General features: G+C 32.1%; 1 protein-coding gene across 1 annotated transcript; it reads left to right on the top strand.

Annotated features, from left to right (window-relative positions):
- Positions 1-17396: 17396 nt before the first annotated feature.
- On the top strand, positions 17397-18626 carry LOC124543926 (neuropeptide-like protein 31). Its single transcript, XM_047122253.1, has 2 exons — positions 17397-17546; positions 18189-18626. Exons 1-2 carry the CDS (start codon positions 17478-17480, stop codon positions 18528-18530), a joined length of 411 nt encoding a protein of 136 aa, XP_046978209.1. The 5' UTR covers positions 17397-17477; the 3' UTR covers positions 18531-18626.
- Positions 18627-18782: the final 156 nt, after the last annotated feature.

The following is an 18782-nucleotide window of genomic DNA, read 5'->3' as shown; positions in this document are numbered from 1 at the left end:
TTTATCTTCATACACTGTAAATAAATAAATATAAATATGAGACAACATCACATACATTACTCTTAACCCCTATGTAAGTAGCTAAAGCATTTGTGTTATGGAAAACCAGGAGTAACGACGGTATCACAAACACCCAGACCCGACAACATAGAAAACTAATGATAATCTATATCGACTCGGCCGGGAATCGAACCCGGGACCTCGGAGTGGGAAACCCATGAAAACCGTTGTACACACCACTCGACCACGGAGGTCATCTTCATAAACTGTGCGTAATAACATTTCACTAGTATACATAGAACGTCGCCTGTCCGTCAGTTCGATAGTAATGTTAAAATTCATCAGATTTTCACACAAATTAACCAATAATTCACGAAATCGTCCATAAAGCTTCCGTCCCGTAATAATGCAATCAAATTTAGTTGATTTAATTTCTCGGAAAGATTATTGCAGATCTTTCATTGGCTTTATTATTATCGAATATAACTAATTCATTCTTTGTTTCTCACAGTTTTTAAGAAGATAACATATATATGTATTTATTTAAAAAAGATACTACGGAAGTTGTCACCGTCTTTATGCATTATAATCTACATTGTAAATCCTAGTTCGCTTTGAAGTTGATATAATCTTTGAAAATTCCGACTCAAAAGTATTGTACAAGATGTACTAAAATGAAATATATTTTGATTTGATTTAGTATTGTTCTGTGATAACTTAAAACATCAAGACTTATGCAACATATATAAGTTTTGTTGATGTTTACGTCTTTTATTTTTTTCTGTTATGGCAATAAAATACCAAATAGTATTTATTAACATACGAGACCAATAACAGTATTACATATATAGATAAAAGTTCCTATGTTTGTTTAATACATAAGTGTGTTTCAATAAGAATAAATTTATTAAAATTATGTAAGTGTTTCATTTACTTATCAAATCTAGAGAAATTATTCATTCTCCATGTTCCGATTAAAAGAGCCCTTAAAACTTAAAACTACTGGCAAGCTGTATATTTATAAAATAATAAGTTTTTTTTATATATAATAATAAAATTAGCAAAATGCAACAGATTTGATTAAGCAATTTTATTGGTAGGATGAATTATCTACCACGGAGATTAATTAAAATTTAATTATCATTCTATAGAACATTTTGAAACCATATTCAATCCGAAAACTAATCAAGTATTAATGTGACTCGATAACTTCCACATCGAGATGTGTCCCTTGCGATAATTAAATATTCATACACAAATTTATATACATATTAATAGTTTCGTGCAGGTACATCCCTTCAGATAGATTCCTTTGAAACCTATCCACAATAGATTATAAGCTACAGTTATTTTATTTATAAATTGTTGAAAGATAACTCTTGATATTAATTAATAAGGTTCTTCTTTATTCAATTTAAGCAAAGAATATATAAAGAGATACAGTAATGAAAATTAAAGTTATCACAATGTTCCCGGTTCCAGCATATTCTGCCGAGCGCCAGTTTTAAATTCCCGCCAATGTTTTCTTTTTTTATAATGTTGCCCACTTCAAAATCTGTAGCGACAACAAGATATATCGTTAAGGAAAATATAATTTTTCAGTCAACAACATACATTCGATATCGATATTAAACCAATAAAATTCAAAGTCATTTCAACGGGCGGCCATGTTTGACGTTTACGGATGCGTTCAGTATGTGTGTTCCAAATTTCGTGCGGTACGGTACGTGCGTACGGTAAACGCAATAGAAACTTATCTAAAGTAAATAATTAATAAATGATAAACCGTAATTGTTTAGTTTTATTTATTTTACCCGAGTGAGTTATCACCTCGTAGTTACATAATTTTGAGTTCATCCTTGTACACAACAAAGGTTGCACCACAAAATTACAAGCTGTGATTTATATTCTTGCATTTTACATTCGTGAAACCTTGACGGAAGTTTCTCTCCGACCGCAGATTTTTCTGCAGCGCGAATTTCAAATGAGTAAGTGCGCGTACATATTATTAACATACGATTACAAGTTTTACTGACATATGAAAATAATGCGGAGTGATTTTTTGCATTGTGTTTGTTGTTTTAAAACATTCAAAAATATGTCCTCGAATTTTACGTTCGCAATTATTTCTATGGCCTCGTATAGCAGAGTGAGGACAGCATTTTCATTTTTGACATGAAATGAAATTAATGAAATTAATAATTTTTTTTTATGTTTATTATGATTTAACAACGATAAGTCTTGATCGTAGCTAGAAGGCAACGGTCAAGACAACTTTTTATAGAGATACAAGGTCAATTAATGGATAGTATTGATAAATTGCTATTTTGCACTCAGCCGAAAGCATGCAAGAGGAACTACTAAGTTAGATCTTGCCATATAAAGTTTGAAGTAAATACGTTTGTTTATTTTCGTAAGTACAATTTTCATAACAACGATATATTCGTAATCACACCAGAATTTATTACATATTTGAGATATTTTTAATAAACGTATCGTAATGTATGTAAAATTCACGAAACTAGCTACATATCTCATTCATTAATTTAACACTGAACTACATTATTTAACAAGAAGGTTTCATATATAAAGTGTAAAAAGGTTGAATATTTTTAAAAAAAAGATAGAACCCAGACCGTTGCCGAACTTTTATTAATCTAAATTGAAGTTCATTGCCCCATCACATTAGACAGAAGGCAGACATTGATAGAACATATCAATTGTTATGTGTAGATAAAACTTTTATTATGAGCGAGTCTTAGAGTAGAAAGATTATCCATTTTAGATTATTTTATGATCGATAATTACTCCAGTTACAAACCTAAACTTGATAAAAGTATTGTGTTATTAATTAGAACATATAAAGCAATTAACCAATTGTAGAACAAGTGATTCCAAATTCTAATGTCCTTACAATTTTTGTTAAAATAAATATATTTTTTTTTATTCCAACTCATAGGTACACGGTTAAACTAGAAATCTTACCACAGTTATTCGTTAGCTTTGCTCAAGGAGAGAGGAATATAAGAAATAAATATTAGATAAGCCGTTATTCACACCACAATCTAGTTATGTTGTGACTAATCATGTTGTGTGAAATATAGACAAATATATTTATCAATGATTTTAAATATTGTTACATATTGTTTACCTTCTGCCATTTCCATTGCACCTCCTGTTCTATGAGCACTATGCTTAACGAAGTATTGTATTGATATTAAGTATTGATTTTCTAGACTTTGGCTTAGATTATAATAAAGGATACTTGCCTTGTAAATATTATAATTATTCATCGAAATTCAAATAGCATTGACAGTGTTATCGCTTTAACGACGTGGTCTCATGACTTTTAATTTATCTCAAAGCCGAAGATGAATCATTAAAGCGTTATATAAAAATAAAAAGTCATTTTTTTGGTAAATTTAAAGTCACATTTTCTATAATGACGACTTTTTTCCTCTAAGTTATTACAATTATATTATTTTTTTTATGTGATAGGTGGCAAACGAGCAGAAGGCTCACCTGATAGAAAGTGACTACCACAGCCCATGGACATCTGCAGCACCAGAGGGCTAGCAGGTGCGTTGCCGGCCTTTAAGGAAGGAGTGCGCTTTTTTCTTGAAGGTTCCCATGTCGTATCTGTTCGGAAAAACCGCCGGCAAAAGCTGGTTCCATAAAGTGGTTGTGAGAGGCAGAAAATGTCTAAGAAATTGCGCTGTTGTGGATTCTCGGACATCGAGGTGGTGCGGGTGAAACTTCGAATTTCGACGAGATGTCCGAAGGTGAAATTCAGCAGCTGGGATTAATCCGAACAATTCCTCGGAACATTCCCCGTGAAAAATTCCGTAGAAGATGCAGAGTGATCCAACATGTCTACGCAAAGCCAAAGCAGATCGGAAAGGGCTTGAAGGGTCGTCGATAACTCGAGCCGCTCTACGTTGGATGCGGTCAAAGGAAGGAGCTGGTACTGGGGAGCACCCGCCCAGAGGTGAGAGCAGTACTCCATGTGAGGCCGAATTTGCGCCTTGTATAATTTTAAGCGATGGGCCGACGTGAAATACTGTCTCGTCTTGCTGAACACACCAACTTTTTGGGAATTATATTTGTATCTCACAAATGGTGATTTTTTTCGAAAAAAATGGACAAGATTTATCCGGATAAATCCAGTTCAAGTCTTCGTTTAACGAAGACTCGATTTCAGACACAAGTTTGTTCCCGTTTTCTGCGACGTTTTCCAGAGAAATATTACCACGGCCGGTGTATAAGAGTAAGTGATAGAACACAGCCTTGTGGAACACCAGCATTAGCGAATTTTAAGTGAGAGCATACACCGTCGAGAACGATGCTCGAATTTGCCAAAAAGCATAATTTTCCGGGAAGCCCATAGGAAGGAAGCTTCGAAAGAAGCGCTTTATGCCACACGAGATCGAAAGCCTTCGCTATGTCGAAGCTGGCTGCTAATGCCTCAACCTTGCTCTCAACTGCTGCCCACCTGTGAGCAAGGTAAACTAGAAGATTACGTTCCTTGTGTCTATAGGTACACTGGCTCACTCACTCTTCAAATTGGAACACAACAACACTGAGTACTGCTGTTTTGCAGTAGAATATCTAATAAATGATTGATACTTGCCTTAACAGACTTGCAGAGAGCTCTACCACCATGTATGATATTTATAGAATAACTAAATAAAATTGCTCCTTTTAACCTTACTGGTATTTCTGTTTACCTTCTGTTCATGTAAAGCTAATAAATTACTCTGAGCCACTATGGATTGAAGGATTTACATATCAAAGGAATTATACAAGATTTCCAAGTGCGATTCTCTTCAACTCTTGAAAACACACTGGTTTTCCAACCAGGAAAGATTTAACGTCGTTTAAGACCCCTCTTTTCGATTAGATTTTTGAAAAAGAAATAAAATTTACATATAATACTTTTTTTATATAGTGAGTTTTGATTATCTGTGTCTATAAAAGACAGATAATAATGTCAATGTCGAGATTGCGTTGAAAATAATATCAGCCAACGATTGATTACTTCGTAAACGCACACTAGTAAAGTAGAATGACGTTTGGAAAGTGACAAACCCAGTAATCACACACACTAAGATATTATTATCTTAGATATTAGTATGCTCGTTTTTTATAGTTATTTTGTAGTTTGACACCCTATCTAGGCATAAGTAATATAAAACAACTAGCCCCGGCTTTGCACGGGTGCAATACTGATACTAAATATTCTACAGGATTTGTTTATTTACGACATCAAATTACATATATCTAAAATTATAAGTTTTCATTACTATATTATCCATGTATTATTATAAAATCTTTCGTTACAAATAACTTATTTTATTAAAAATCCGCATCAAAATCCTTTACCTAATTTTAAAGATCTAATATCTTTACATAGGGACACACGGCGGTAAGCGACTTTGTTTTATATTATGTAATGATAAACCGGCTGAGTTAATTTTCCCGACTATACTCATAATTGAAAATTTCTTTTTTAATTTGAAAAAATATCGCGTTTAATAAAACACGTTAATAACTTATTATATAACATGATTTCAACTTTGATTATGCCAACAAAGTTTTATAAAATCGTATAAATTTTATTAAATAATAAAAGTTGTGTGAAATTGTATTTTCAACTTTCATATTACGATTTGTCAAATATTAATATTTAAAAAAAATGCTTCAGTAGAAAGGATATTATTTCCGTGAATTGTAAAAAACTGAATAGAACGTGATATAATGTTAGTCGGATCCCGTAGCTTTTTAAATTTAATTAAAATGTTTAAATAAAGCTGGTTTATGTAGTTTGTGTATAAGGAGCCTTTCTCCAGTTTCAAGCAGATGGCGTTCGGAGTTTATTAAAGTTGTACGTCTCTCCGTTCTCTCAAAACGAGAAATCTCAGCAATTTCACCCATAGTTGTTTTCAAGAGGAATTTTACTTAGCACAAATTAATTAAAAAATTATATTTTAATGTTGTTTTTTTATTAAACGCGTATGTTTCTATCCGAATAATCATTTATTATATAAAGGTAGTTTTTTGTTGTTTATTGGTAGTAAAGTGTAAACTTAATGAACCAATTAAAAAAAAATAGCACAACTTGAAGCTACATTAGGTACCCCTAGTGATGTATAGTAATGAATATTTTTTGTTTGTTAGCAGTTTTTATTAAATAAAATATTGTAAGAAATTTACATGTTTCTAAGGAAATTCAAAAACACATAAATTCACTAAAGTTCTGCTGGAGATGTTGACGGGTGATAGATTAAGATAGACGAGAATTTTCCTAACCAGCTGACGTATTCGGAAACTTGGCACTTCCCAGCACAACAATTTTTATACGTATTTCATTTATATACTAATAATGTAAATGACCATCCCTGTTAAAATGAGAAGCATTCAATAATCCTCTTAATATTTATTTACAATAAGAGATCCATATTTATGTAAATTATTTTGTGAAATGTCGTTTTAGAATTGTGGTAGGGTGTTTTACAGATCATAGGTCCTTGGAATAAAGAGTGAATAGGTGGTATCTGTGTATTTTTCTATCGATCTTACTTCTACTATACAGACTACTACTGTCACAGCCAAGCTATGAAGTTGAATTTGATGAAATTCCTCATGAAGCAAGGACGACCCCTAAGGAAAGACTGACATCTGACTTAATTAGTCTCAGTGTGTAAAGAATGGTCGACAAAATTATAAATGATTTATATTTCTTCCAAAACCAGTCTAAAGCCTTTCAAAAAAATTAAATTTTAATATTTAAGCGCGCTAGTTTTTTTGAATTCACCTACGCTTTGCCTCGATGAATTTTAAACCTTGCTTCGGGAAACAATTTACATCGTGTCTTATTTCCCGAGAGACCGTTGGCTTTATTTACACAAGACTCGATATTTCGTTCCACATTTCATGCTACTTTTTATACATTTCGTCATCTTTATATATTCAATAAATCTGACTGGAAACAGTGGTTTGAATATTACTATTACTTATAATTATCAAATCCAATAAACATCTCATACTGCTGTTTAAATAATTATATTTTTACAAATTTTTAAAACTACAACTAACTATTTGTGATTTGTTATAAGAATATTTAAAAATGTTTCGTTTTTCATTGATGCAGACTACCAAAGTATTAGTAGTAGGTATAGCAAAAAATCGTATACTAAATGCGAATCTTTGTCTAAATCACCTTTTTTTAGGTGTTTGGGTAAGTACCATCTAGTCGTCAGATGTTCTACCGCTAAGCAGCGACACTTAGTATTATAGTGTTCCGGTTTAAAGGGTGATTTAGAAGGGTCTTAGCTAAAGTTGGTGGTGCATTCGCTGAGAATACGAGGCTCTTTCATATAACATTGTTCAGTGACAAATTTAAAATATAATGGCAATTTAAACAAACGTAGACGCAGTACAATTAACCAATACATGAAGTAACAGAAAAATGTCCGGTAGTTGCCTGCTATTGCATTTTTAAACAAAATAGTAAATAATAGATAGATTGGATTAAAATAGCGCTTTGAATGGTCCTCCTAAACATCTTAAGGACTATTCTTTTCAAGTCGAGGTGAAGGTAATGAGTTTTATTACCCCTACTAAGCTACTCAATCACTAGGTCTGCAGTCTACGGTCTAGTTAATGGATCACTGAAGTGGTTTTAAAAGAACAAAGATATTGATCTAAATCTATTAATATGGCGATCAGATTATACAGATCAAGAGCGTCGAAATGTATAAAATTGCTACAAAAACTAAGTATAAATTAACAACTGTTAATATAAATATTGATTGTGTAATGTATACTTATAATTACCTTTTGATCATATTTCCTTTTAAATTTAAAAGGATAGATTTTACTTAATGGTAGGTAGGTAGGTACCACCCACTCATCAGATATTCTACCGCTAAACAACAGTACGCAGTATTGTTGCGTTGCGGTTTGAAGAGTGAGTGAGCCAGTGTAATTACAGGCACAAGGGACATAGCATCTTAGTTTCCAAGGTTGGTGGCACATTGACGATGTAAGGAATAGGTAATATATCTTACGGCGTCATTGTCTATGGGTATTGGTGACCACTTACCATCAGGTGGCCCATATGTTCGTCCGCCAACCTATTTCATAAAAAAAAGGAAAAAATTGTATATATACCTAGTTACTTAAATTTTAAAAACTATATTATATTATATTTTGAGCGTGTGTCCATAAGAATAGTCATTTATTTTGATGCATTTAGACACTATTTTAAAACAGTTATTAAGGACAGTTATAATATGTAAAGGATTTTCTATGAAACTTTAATCGTTACTGATAAATCTGACTGAGTCAAATTTCACAAGAACTGCAACGTGAATGGTGGTTTTGCGTTAGAAATTCTACCATAGAATTCATCTGTGTGTAGTCATCCATACATACATTATTACACAGAACTAGTCTGCAATGAAAAAAAAGCCGTTGAAGCAATAATTTCAAAAAACATGCAGCGGTTTTCATTTTCTCAAACGATGAAAAAACACGATCCAGCCGTTTTTAGATTCTTGTTTCAAATAATTCATCCAGCAGTCTGGCCGGTTACTGGGGTGAAAATAGTGCCTTTGAAATTAAAGTGTACAACGATAAAAAAGAGGGAGTGGGGGCGAATGAGCGGTAAAGACAAAGGGAATAATTTAAGAGCGAAACGATTCCGACTAATGACTGCTTCGAACTGGTTCAAGCCGGTTTTATGTGAACTTTTAAAGGACAACGGCCATTTGATAATTGAATAATCGTTTTTAATTATATTTGTATTCGAGTATCTTGTTTCTTTTTTAAAGGGTTATAAGAAACAATTGAAAAATAGAGTGCAGCCCGGTATTTCAATCACATCAACAGCCTGTAAATTTCCCCACTGCTCAGCTAAGGTCACTCTCTTTTTGAAGAGAAGGATTGGAGCATATTCCAGCACGCTGCTCCAATGCGGGTTGGCGAATACACATGTGGTAGAATTTCGTTGAATTTGCACATACAGGTTTCCTCATCGTGTCGAGCACGAAATTAATGACATAAACAAACTAAGCTCATGAAAATTCAGTGGTGTTTGCCCAGGCAAATGCAGGTTTGAACCCGTAAACATCGATTAAGATGCACACGTTCTAACCACTGGGCCAACTCGGCGGTATTTGTTTAAGTAATAGTAAAGATTTTTCCTGCAGTAGATAGATAGGTTAGTTGTTTTAGAATGTAAAGTAAAAGTTTATTCCCAATACAGATACAGATGGTTAAGAACTTTTCTTTATTTATCGTCAGTCAGCACGCATTTCACCGGAGTCACCCAGATAGATATAAATGAATACGGTTTATTGATAGCTTGGATTTTGTATCAATTTATACACTTAATGTAATATAACATTGATTACATTAGATAATAATAGCTGTTTGACTCATATTAATAATATATTTAAAATATATCAAAATAATAGTGAATTGTTTTGATATATTTTAAATTATGTAAAGTATAGTATATTTTGTAACTGCTGTCTCGTAGTACTTACCGCTGATTGTATAAGGGAAGAGCGGGTAAAAGGGGGTACCCAACGATGTATAAACAAGTGTACTACTTGGAATGAAATAAATTATTTTTTATTTATTTTTATCTTAATTGTTATATTAAAAGTTAAGGCTTTTAAATATATGAAATAAAATAAAAAAGTACCGTATCACAGATACAAAGAAAAATGTTAGTTGGAAGTCACATAAGAAGAGCTAACTTCGATATCATACACACTAATTCAAAATCATGTGTTTATTAAAATTAGTATAAAGAGAAAAAGAAAACATACATATTTTTAAATACATTTTTAACTTTAAAATCTACATGAACGTTAATTATTTGTTAAATACATGAATATATAAATAAAAAAAATATATAGGTATATACATTTAATCAAATATGAAAGAACTTGACACTTATATAAATAACACTTTTTCGTATATAATGTATGACAATACATTTCCATTCAACTCTATGCACTTTTCCAGCTAGAATTAAAGTTGTAAAAGTCGATTTAAAATAGTATAAAATTGCTCAACACCCCGAAACTTGTACTAATGTCTTTCCTTCACAGTCGGATGAAAGTTATATACATCTAAAACTTTCATCTGGTAACATGTATACGTTTCCATGGCTACGCTTCACAATTGTGATGTACATTTCGTCGTTGCAAAAGTCGCTATGTTTTTTTTTAAATTTTTTTCGATTGCTGTGCCGTTTTAATCGTTATTTCAATATTTGGAAATTTCGATGTATGAATATCGCATAGTTAAATTTATAAACTTTTAAACAATGGAAGTAATGACAAAACTGTATTTACAATTCGTGCGTATGGAAATAACGATTAAAACGGTGTAGCAATCGAAAAATATAAAAAAAAAAACACATAGCAACTTTTGCAGGAGCAACGACGATTTGTAATTCTTGAAAATGCAGAATCTTCCTTTCATTGGTTTAAAGAAAAGTTTTTAATTATTCTGTTTTTAAATAGCTCTGTAGAACGGTTTGATTTTAAAAGGTAAAAAATTCCGTCACAAAATATCAATTACTTTTTGCTATATGTTAGTTTTATAATTTAATTAACCAACCCTATACCTACTTACATGTACAACGGTTTAGTCATGATATAACCTTAGCTATTGCACGTTTATAGATAAACATTATTAATAAATGAAAATATCGAATTTCATAAAAAAAACAAGTAACAGTTCCAGACCTACTCCTCGAAGGGAGAGGAAGCTGAGGCCTCCTAAATTTAAAGGCCGTTGTTGTATGTGATCCATTGTTAAATGTATAATCGTTGAGATGTTTGAGTTTTGATTACCGAAAAGTGGATTTTGGAAGATATTTGATGAAAAATTGTTTCAAAGCCTAAATAATTTTAAGAAATTCAGCATTAGCTACTTACTTCTTATCGTAGCACACGTAACAAATATTTAGATATTTTTTCTTAAAAAAAAAGTCTCGTTATTTACTTCTGATTTATCTTTACGTTTATATAATATGTTCAGCGCATATATGATGCTCACATACATATTTTATTTGCAAAGCCAGACCTGTCTCAACACTTTATAACAATCTCGAACAGATATTCCTTTGTAGTAAAGTTTTCGTTCAGTGTTAAAAGATTAAACACAACCCCAGGGTTATTAACACCTGAACCACTAAACGCTTTGTGGGCCGAGTTTCGTTTAAGCTCTTGCGTCATTTTCTATAAACTTTGCCAAGAAATAGTTTGTATATTCCGAGCGCCATTAAGCATTGTTCGAATAGAAAGGCGGACTTTAGCGTTTTATAAATTCAGTTCCACGCTACATTATTCGTGGTGATGTCGAGCGTTTCTCGCAGTAGAAAACTTTACTGGTTTACCCGTGTCTTTGCGCTCACTAAATATTAATTTAACACCTGGAAATACTTTTCTTTTTCTTTTAAATTTAAATAACAATCTGTTAATATTCCACTACACAAATAGATTTCTACTATATTATATTGCTTTAGTTCTTTAATTATTAGACACACATGCAAAAGACTGCGTGTATCATACAAAATAAAAAACGCACACACTGGAAATTATGCAAAGTACAGGCGAAAAACATATGTGCACATTCGTGTCACTTAGTTTCATAATCCAAATGTACCACAAGGAAACGCATACAGCTATGAGATACAAGTCCCAGCCTCGATTCCGATCAATTCGATCTAGGACTATTATCATATTAACTTTTACGACTAATTTGAACAAAATAAATTGCTTAGGTACAGCAGTTTAAATAAATCCTAAAAACGGCCTGTCAGGAATTCATACTTGGATATTCTCACTGGAAATCTTAAATAATGCAACCTTAGAAGTTAAATATAGCTCAACAAAGACGACGAAACAAAAGAGGTTGCCTAATATTAATAACTCTATACATAGCTAATATTTTATAAAAAGAAATACATTTGGTTGCATGCAATCCACACCTACGGCGGTGCGTTTAATGATTTTTATTGATTAAATGAACGGCATATTCCGCTTATTCATCGTACCATAACTAAATGTCGGTTTGTAACGCAAAAAAAACTTACATATATTATACGTGTATATTCAATAAAACTAGTTTTTCATTAAAATAGAAAGGCCTTGAACGAAATTTAATGATAGTATAATTGGATATTTTTGTAAACTTAAGTAAGTCACTTATTTTTGACTTACTTTATAGTGTATATCGTAATCGTCGATATTTTTGTTTTTCAAAAAGTATATACAAATAAAAATCTTGTAATAACAAATTCTGTATGAATCGTTGTTATTTAAAAATAATTTTCTGTGGTAAATGAAAACATTGTCTCTACCTGCATTTGTCAGATAAAATTTTACGTCATAGAAAAACTTCAAAATTTTCCGGCTATACTTTCCCATTTGTTTTGATATATATTAGAATACATGTTAAGATTTATAAAGGCGAGTTATATTTTTAAAAATAGAACGCGAACTGAAATTATCTTGAAATTCGTTAAAAAAATACTTAACCTGTCATAATACATCAAAACATACAATCCATCAACATTGCCACATCGGGTTCCTCCACAAACAATTCCTTGCAATTAGGAGGAAACTCGCGTCCATTGCCCGGTGAGGCGTATAAATTATTCCAACCAACGAAACTCGGTCTTATTAACTTGGTTAATTCAGCATCGATTATTTCACGAAGATTTATCATTCGGATTGCTCAATATTAATTTACTTGGAATTATGTATGCGCTTCAATGTAAATCTGAAACCGTTAACGCGCTTTATAATTACCTACGATTGTTTCTAATAATAAATATTAGTTGCTGCTATTTTGTTTCTAATATTTTGTCTATGTATTTTAATAAAAATAAATGCATGTGTACTCTTTGTGTTTCAAGCCCATTGATTCGATTGTGCTCTAGAAAGATTCATGTCCAAAACAAAGGTTTTACTTGTCCTTCAATAAAATATCGGAACTGGTATTTTGTCAAAAATATCAGTAACTTTACTTTTTTATTTGGGTAACAAACAATTTTCTAAAGTAACATACAGTGAGTTAAATAATAACATCATTATTACTCACTTGCCTTTATCCCATTTGCTTTGCGAGGGATTTGGCAGACCGACTAGACGAATACCACTCTGCTCACAGCGAATGTTCTAGTCTAAGTAATAAGGAAAATGAAGGAGGTAATGCTAGGGATTTCACGGGCTGAACAGAACTGACTTAGAGAACGTTTTATTTGTAAGTGTCGGCGCCTTATCGCATTTTGTGAAAATGTTTTATGTAAACTCGAAATATCAGCGAAAGACGTTAAAGAAGTCGTTGATTCCAATCCTTAAAAAAACAAATGCTTTCCATTATTAATAACTAAATTCTTTATGAACCATTATTTGTAGAATTATAGAACTCAATTTCATCTTCAATAAAATAAATAGAATAAACTTCATCTTTGTGAAAATATGTCTGAAGCTATAAAGACGTTGAAATCGTATCCTTAAAAATAAAAAAATTAATATATTATTATTAATAAGTAATATCATTAATAACTAAATACTTTATGCACCATTATGTGTAAAATTCTGGAAATTTACCAATAATTTTCATCATTGTGGAAATACATTTAAACGCAACGGACAAATATTCTAGAGTTCAAGACACTTAACAACCTACGCAGTCTTTGCCATAATAATAACAGTTTTTCAAAAGACAAATCAAAGTTAATCTATATACCATTTAGCCTGAGTCTTGTCTTTCATTACACTAACAAAAACAATGAAAAATATTAACAACGTTAGGACGTTCTTGCTTTAATAGTAAAGCAAAAAGTTTTCTGATCTTCGGATATACTGATACAAGATCAAACAAAGTACGAAACATTGGTGACACTGCCGAACAATGACTAATATATTTGAAATCTTGATATCCACCACTCCGCGCGATTTTGGCGTAGATATGTAATAATTTTGATGTACTACGTGAGGTACAAGTATAACGATCGGTTGCCCCAAAGAAACACCTGGCGTGAATAATATAAGGAACACTGATGACATGGTACTTATACGTTCCTCAATCAGGGTACAACGAAGATTACTGGTCATAGCTCATTGACCGAACAGAATTCCGGTAGAATTTATACGGTCTGTTGATTAAGAGTTAATTTGGGTAATTGCGGCATATTTTGACGTGATTAGCGCGAATCGGTGTCTAATACCGTGTATTGTGATTACAAAACAACAATTGTTTAAATGTATTGTCAATACAGAGTACATTTTGACAATGGACACTTCAAAAATATATATAAATAACTGGTAGTCGCCTTCGGATTTACTCGCGTTTTAGGGCGTTAGTTATCATGTCTTAGGCGAAAAAAGTAGCCTAAAACCAGCCTATATTCTTTCTTGGAGTTCAAGTTTGTTTCATACCAAATATCATCAAAAGCGGTTAGGTCATGAAAGAGCGACACACAGACATTTACATTTACCTTTATAATATTAATACAGATAAAAGAGTTATGCTAAAGATAAATTACCTGAAACTGACCTAACGGAGGTATCATGAAATTCATACAAGCAAATGCGCCGTTCTGATTGACGTTTGACTGTATGACGTGCTGTTGCGTGACACGTTGTGTCACTCTATGCATTGCTAGCGTGACGCTTTGAAGTGGCACGTAACGAGAATGTTTCATCAACATGAACACATGAGTCAAAAGAACAATCTGTGTTAATCACTACATTTTATAAAACAAAGTCTCCCGTCTGTATGTTTGCGATAATCTCCAAAACTACTGAACGGATTTGCATGCGGGTTTCACTTATAAACAGAAGAATTCATAAGAAAGGTTTCGGTGTATAATTTATTATGGTTTCTGTGTAAATAAGATGAAGTGGAACGACAATTGTTAAACATGTCGGAAAAAGCAACGAAAAAAATATTTGAAAAAAAAGAAACTAATAAAGTAATATTAACAAATTATGTCTTTACAACAACAAACAACAACAAGTAGTGTAGTGCATAGAATGGTCTTTAACTATATTCGTAAGTAAAAGTGCAGTCCTAAATTTCTTCATATGTTCAATTTATGTAAATATAACACACCGAGCCCTAATGGCCTGGTTGTTAGTAGAATGTGAACATTAGCCGATAATTCTGATTCTGAAATTCAAATCCGGGCAATCCATTTCGTGCTTAGCTAAGAAGGAAAATATTGTAAGAAAACCTGCAAATCTTAGATGATAATCTGTCACGTACCACGCTAAGCCTCATACAGGAGAGGAGCTCAGCTGTGGGCTATTTGTAGGCTATTACGATTATAATAATAATAATAATAATAAAGCTTTATTTATTCCATGCATAATAATAAACTATAATGATTATTATAACATTCGATTGTAATTTAATATCCTAACTAGATTTGTTTAGGCTATTATGATACTTTGTTTTATTTTTATAATACCTAAGCTTCCATTTTTTTTGTAAAACCTGTCTATAGAACAAAATCTCACATCTCACACGTGTACTATATAACCCATACGCAATAACTAAGAACCGTTACATTAAATCCAATCCTTAGTCCACTAAATACGATATTATATCACTTCGTGGTAGGGCTTTGTGAAAGCCCGTCTGGGTAGGTACCAGCCACTCATCAGTTATTCTACCGCCAAATAACAGTACATAGTATTGTTGTGTTCCGGTTTGAAGGGTGAGTGAGCCAGTGTAACTACAGGCACGAGGGACATGACATCTTAGTTCCCAAGGTTGGTGGCACATTGACGATGTAAGGAATAGTTAATATTTCTTACAGTTTCATTGTCTATGGGTGATGGTGACTACTTACCATCAGGTGGCCCATATGCTCGTCCGCCAACCTATACGATAAAAAAAATTGCCAACAGTGGAATGGGAACCTTATTTTCAACATCATTTAATTCTAGAGATATAATATGAATGAAAGTGGATTAAGCGGCATATTCCTTTCCTCATTTTAATTTAATCATAGCGCTTTCAACGGCACCATGTTTCACCCAATTTTCCACACATCATATCGTAAGGACAGATTGTATAATCTTAACTAAATTAAAGTAACGTAGTTATCTCTTTTATAAAATAATTGCTTTTTATAATTTAATTTAATATTAACTATTATTGAAAATTTGATGAGCATGAGTTTCACACGCAATGAGATAAATACTTTGAACTAGGTTGCAATTACGTCTTTGTTAAAATTGAATATTAAAAAAAATTGCAACAAGAAAGTACTGGAATCTGGGACGCCATTTTGTGTCTATTATATATCAAAATCTTTAATAGCGCGTTAAACATGCACATGTAGGACGAAATAGAAATAGTCACATGTCACATAACTAAAATCCAAGAATAATTAATCGATTTGACGTTCAGTAATGATCAGTTAATTTCACTTATAATCAAGGTCTTCTTGCTACATAAGTTAACGTGTAAATAACTTATATGATAAAGTATTTAAAATCTAAAATTAAAAAAATAATTGTAGTAATCATAATGATCGTAAAATTTTTTGTCAAAAAAATTTCATAGTTGAGTTTGCACTTTTAAAACGTAATATACTTAGCAACAATTTTCCTACATTTGATGAAACACTTGTTAACAATTCAAGAATGGCTGTCATTTTTCAAATAGGTTTTATTATTCGTTTAATTTAGTATAAATTGAAGCCTTATATTTATTAATGATAAAAAAGCTAATCCAACAATGAAAACAAATCACATTATTATTAATTAATTAATAATTAATTTCTTGGTAGGGCCTTGTGCAAGCCCAGGGTAGGTACCACCCTCTCATCAGTTATTCTATCGCCAAATAACAGTACTCAGTATTGTTGTGTTCCGGTTTGAAGGGTGAGTGAGCCAGTGTAACTACAGGCACAAGGGACATAACATCTTAGTTCCCAAGGTTGATGGCACATTGATGATGTAATGAATAGTTAATATATCTTACAGCTTCATTGTCTATGAGTGATGGTGACCACTTACCATCAGGTGGCCCATATGCGCGTCCGCCAACCTATAACATTAAAAAAAAATTAACAGATATTTCATATCTGTATTCAATACAATCCTTTAAGTTATATATATTAGTAGTTATAATAAGCAACAAAAGAGTATATTATTCTTATAAATTTTATAGTTTCGAATAATTTTTCTAACCTTCACCGTTAACAATGAAGATTATAAAATTGTCTACTGGAATCAAAACAAAACAGAGAGTAATAATAATTTGATAATGTGCATATAATTTAATAAAAATCAGATCATAACAGTTATAATTATGCAAATGCAATAACGAACAATGAACTCGGATGGTACTAATGATTATGACGAATTATTGCATTATGCTTAAACGCATGCGATTCCTCTGAAAATTGAAGGAAACCGCTGAGTATATATATGGAAATATTCACACAAATCGATACACTTCGTCTGAAGAAATCAAGCAAAATGAACACCTTCTTCACTGTGAGTATTACATTTATTGAATTGTTTTTTTTTTTTTAATTGTAAAAGAATCCGAATTTGTTAATTCTTTTTTTTGTGACTTATTCACAGATAAATAATATTATTGCGCTTAAAACTACCGTTGTGGTTTTTGAGATAGAATGCGCTATATTCTCATTTCTAACGTTAATTTTCATACATTGAAAATTAATTCATTGATCGTGTATTCACTATTTTTATCTAATTATATCCTATTATAATTCAAATTCAAAGTTATATTTGTACATATAAGTCTCAATAAATTCAAACATTTGTAAAATATACAAAAATGTAATTTGGTAGAGCAGGCATATTATTCAATACAAGATTGTGTAGATGATAAAAAAGCGTGGAGCTAATAATTGTTGGCTTCCAGGCAGGATGTATTATATACATATGTAAATGTATTTAACTAACATGACTTAATGTTGCAAAAGAATAACTACTGAGTTTCTTGTCGGTTGATCTCGGTAGAATTTGCATTCCGAACTTAACATAATATAGTTTCTTAATTGACGACTCAAAATTACTTGTAGAAAACCAACTCGATAACAGTATATTTGAACAAGTTACAAAGTTATATTTGTGCTGTTGTTTCTCTATTACATTTCCAATAATTTTCAGTTGGCTTGTCTGTTGGTTGCCGCCGTGAGCGCCCATGCATCTGGACTGGGCTATGGATACGGCGGCTATGGCGGCTATGGCGGTTACGGAGGATACGGATACGCACCCCGTATCTACAGCGCACCCATCATACTCAAAGCCCCAATCCCGATTGTGAAGAGCGTTGCAGTCGCTCCCATCATCAGCGCGCCAATCCTTAAGACCGTACCTAGCTACAGTCTCGGATACGGTGGCTACGGAGGCTATGGAGGCTACGGACTTTTGGGAGGCTATGGAGGCTACGGCCTAGGCTATGGCAAGAGTCTCGGCTACAGTTATGGTTATGGCTTAGGCAAGCACTAGGCGAATCAACTTCAACTTTCGCTTCGGACGAAGTACCAACAATGCAACGTATTTTCTTAATTGGTCAATGCACTAAATAAAGCATTCATATCTTTATTTCTTTGTTTCATTCCATTTATCCATATAATCATAATTATTCAAGTAATTGATGAAAATATAAATAAATAATTACTTAACACCAATATTGAATACGTAAAAGATACAGGAAATTATTTCAATTAAATATAGACCTCAAATAAAAATATTCATGTT

The sequence above is a fragment of the Vanessa cardui genome, chromosome 3 (genome assembly GCF_905220365.1).
Source record: "Vanessa cardui chromosome 3, ilVanCard2.1, whole genome shotgun sequence".
Lineage (NCBI taxonomy): Eukaryota > Metazoa > Arthropoda > Insecta > Lepidoptera > Nymphalidae > Vanessa > Vanessa cardui.
Note: the sequence above shows the minus strand (reverse complement) of the source record. Positions and strands in the feature narration are given on the sequence as shown.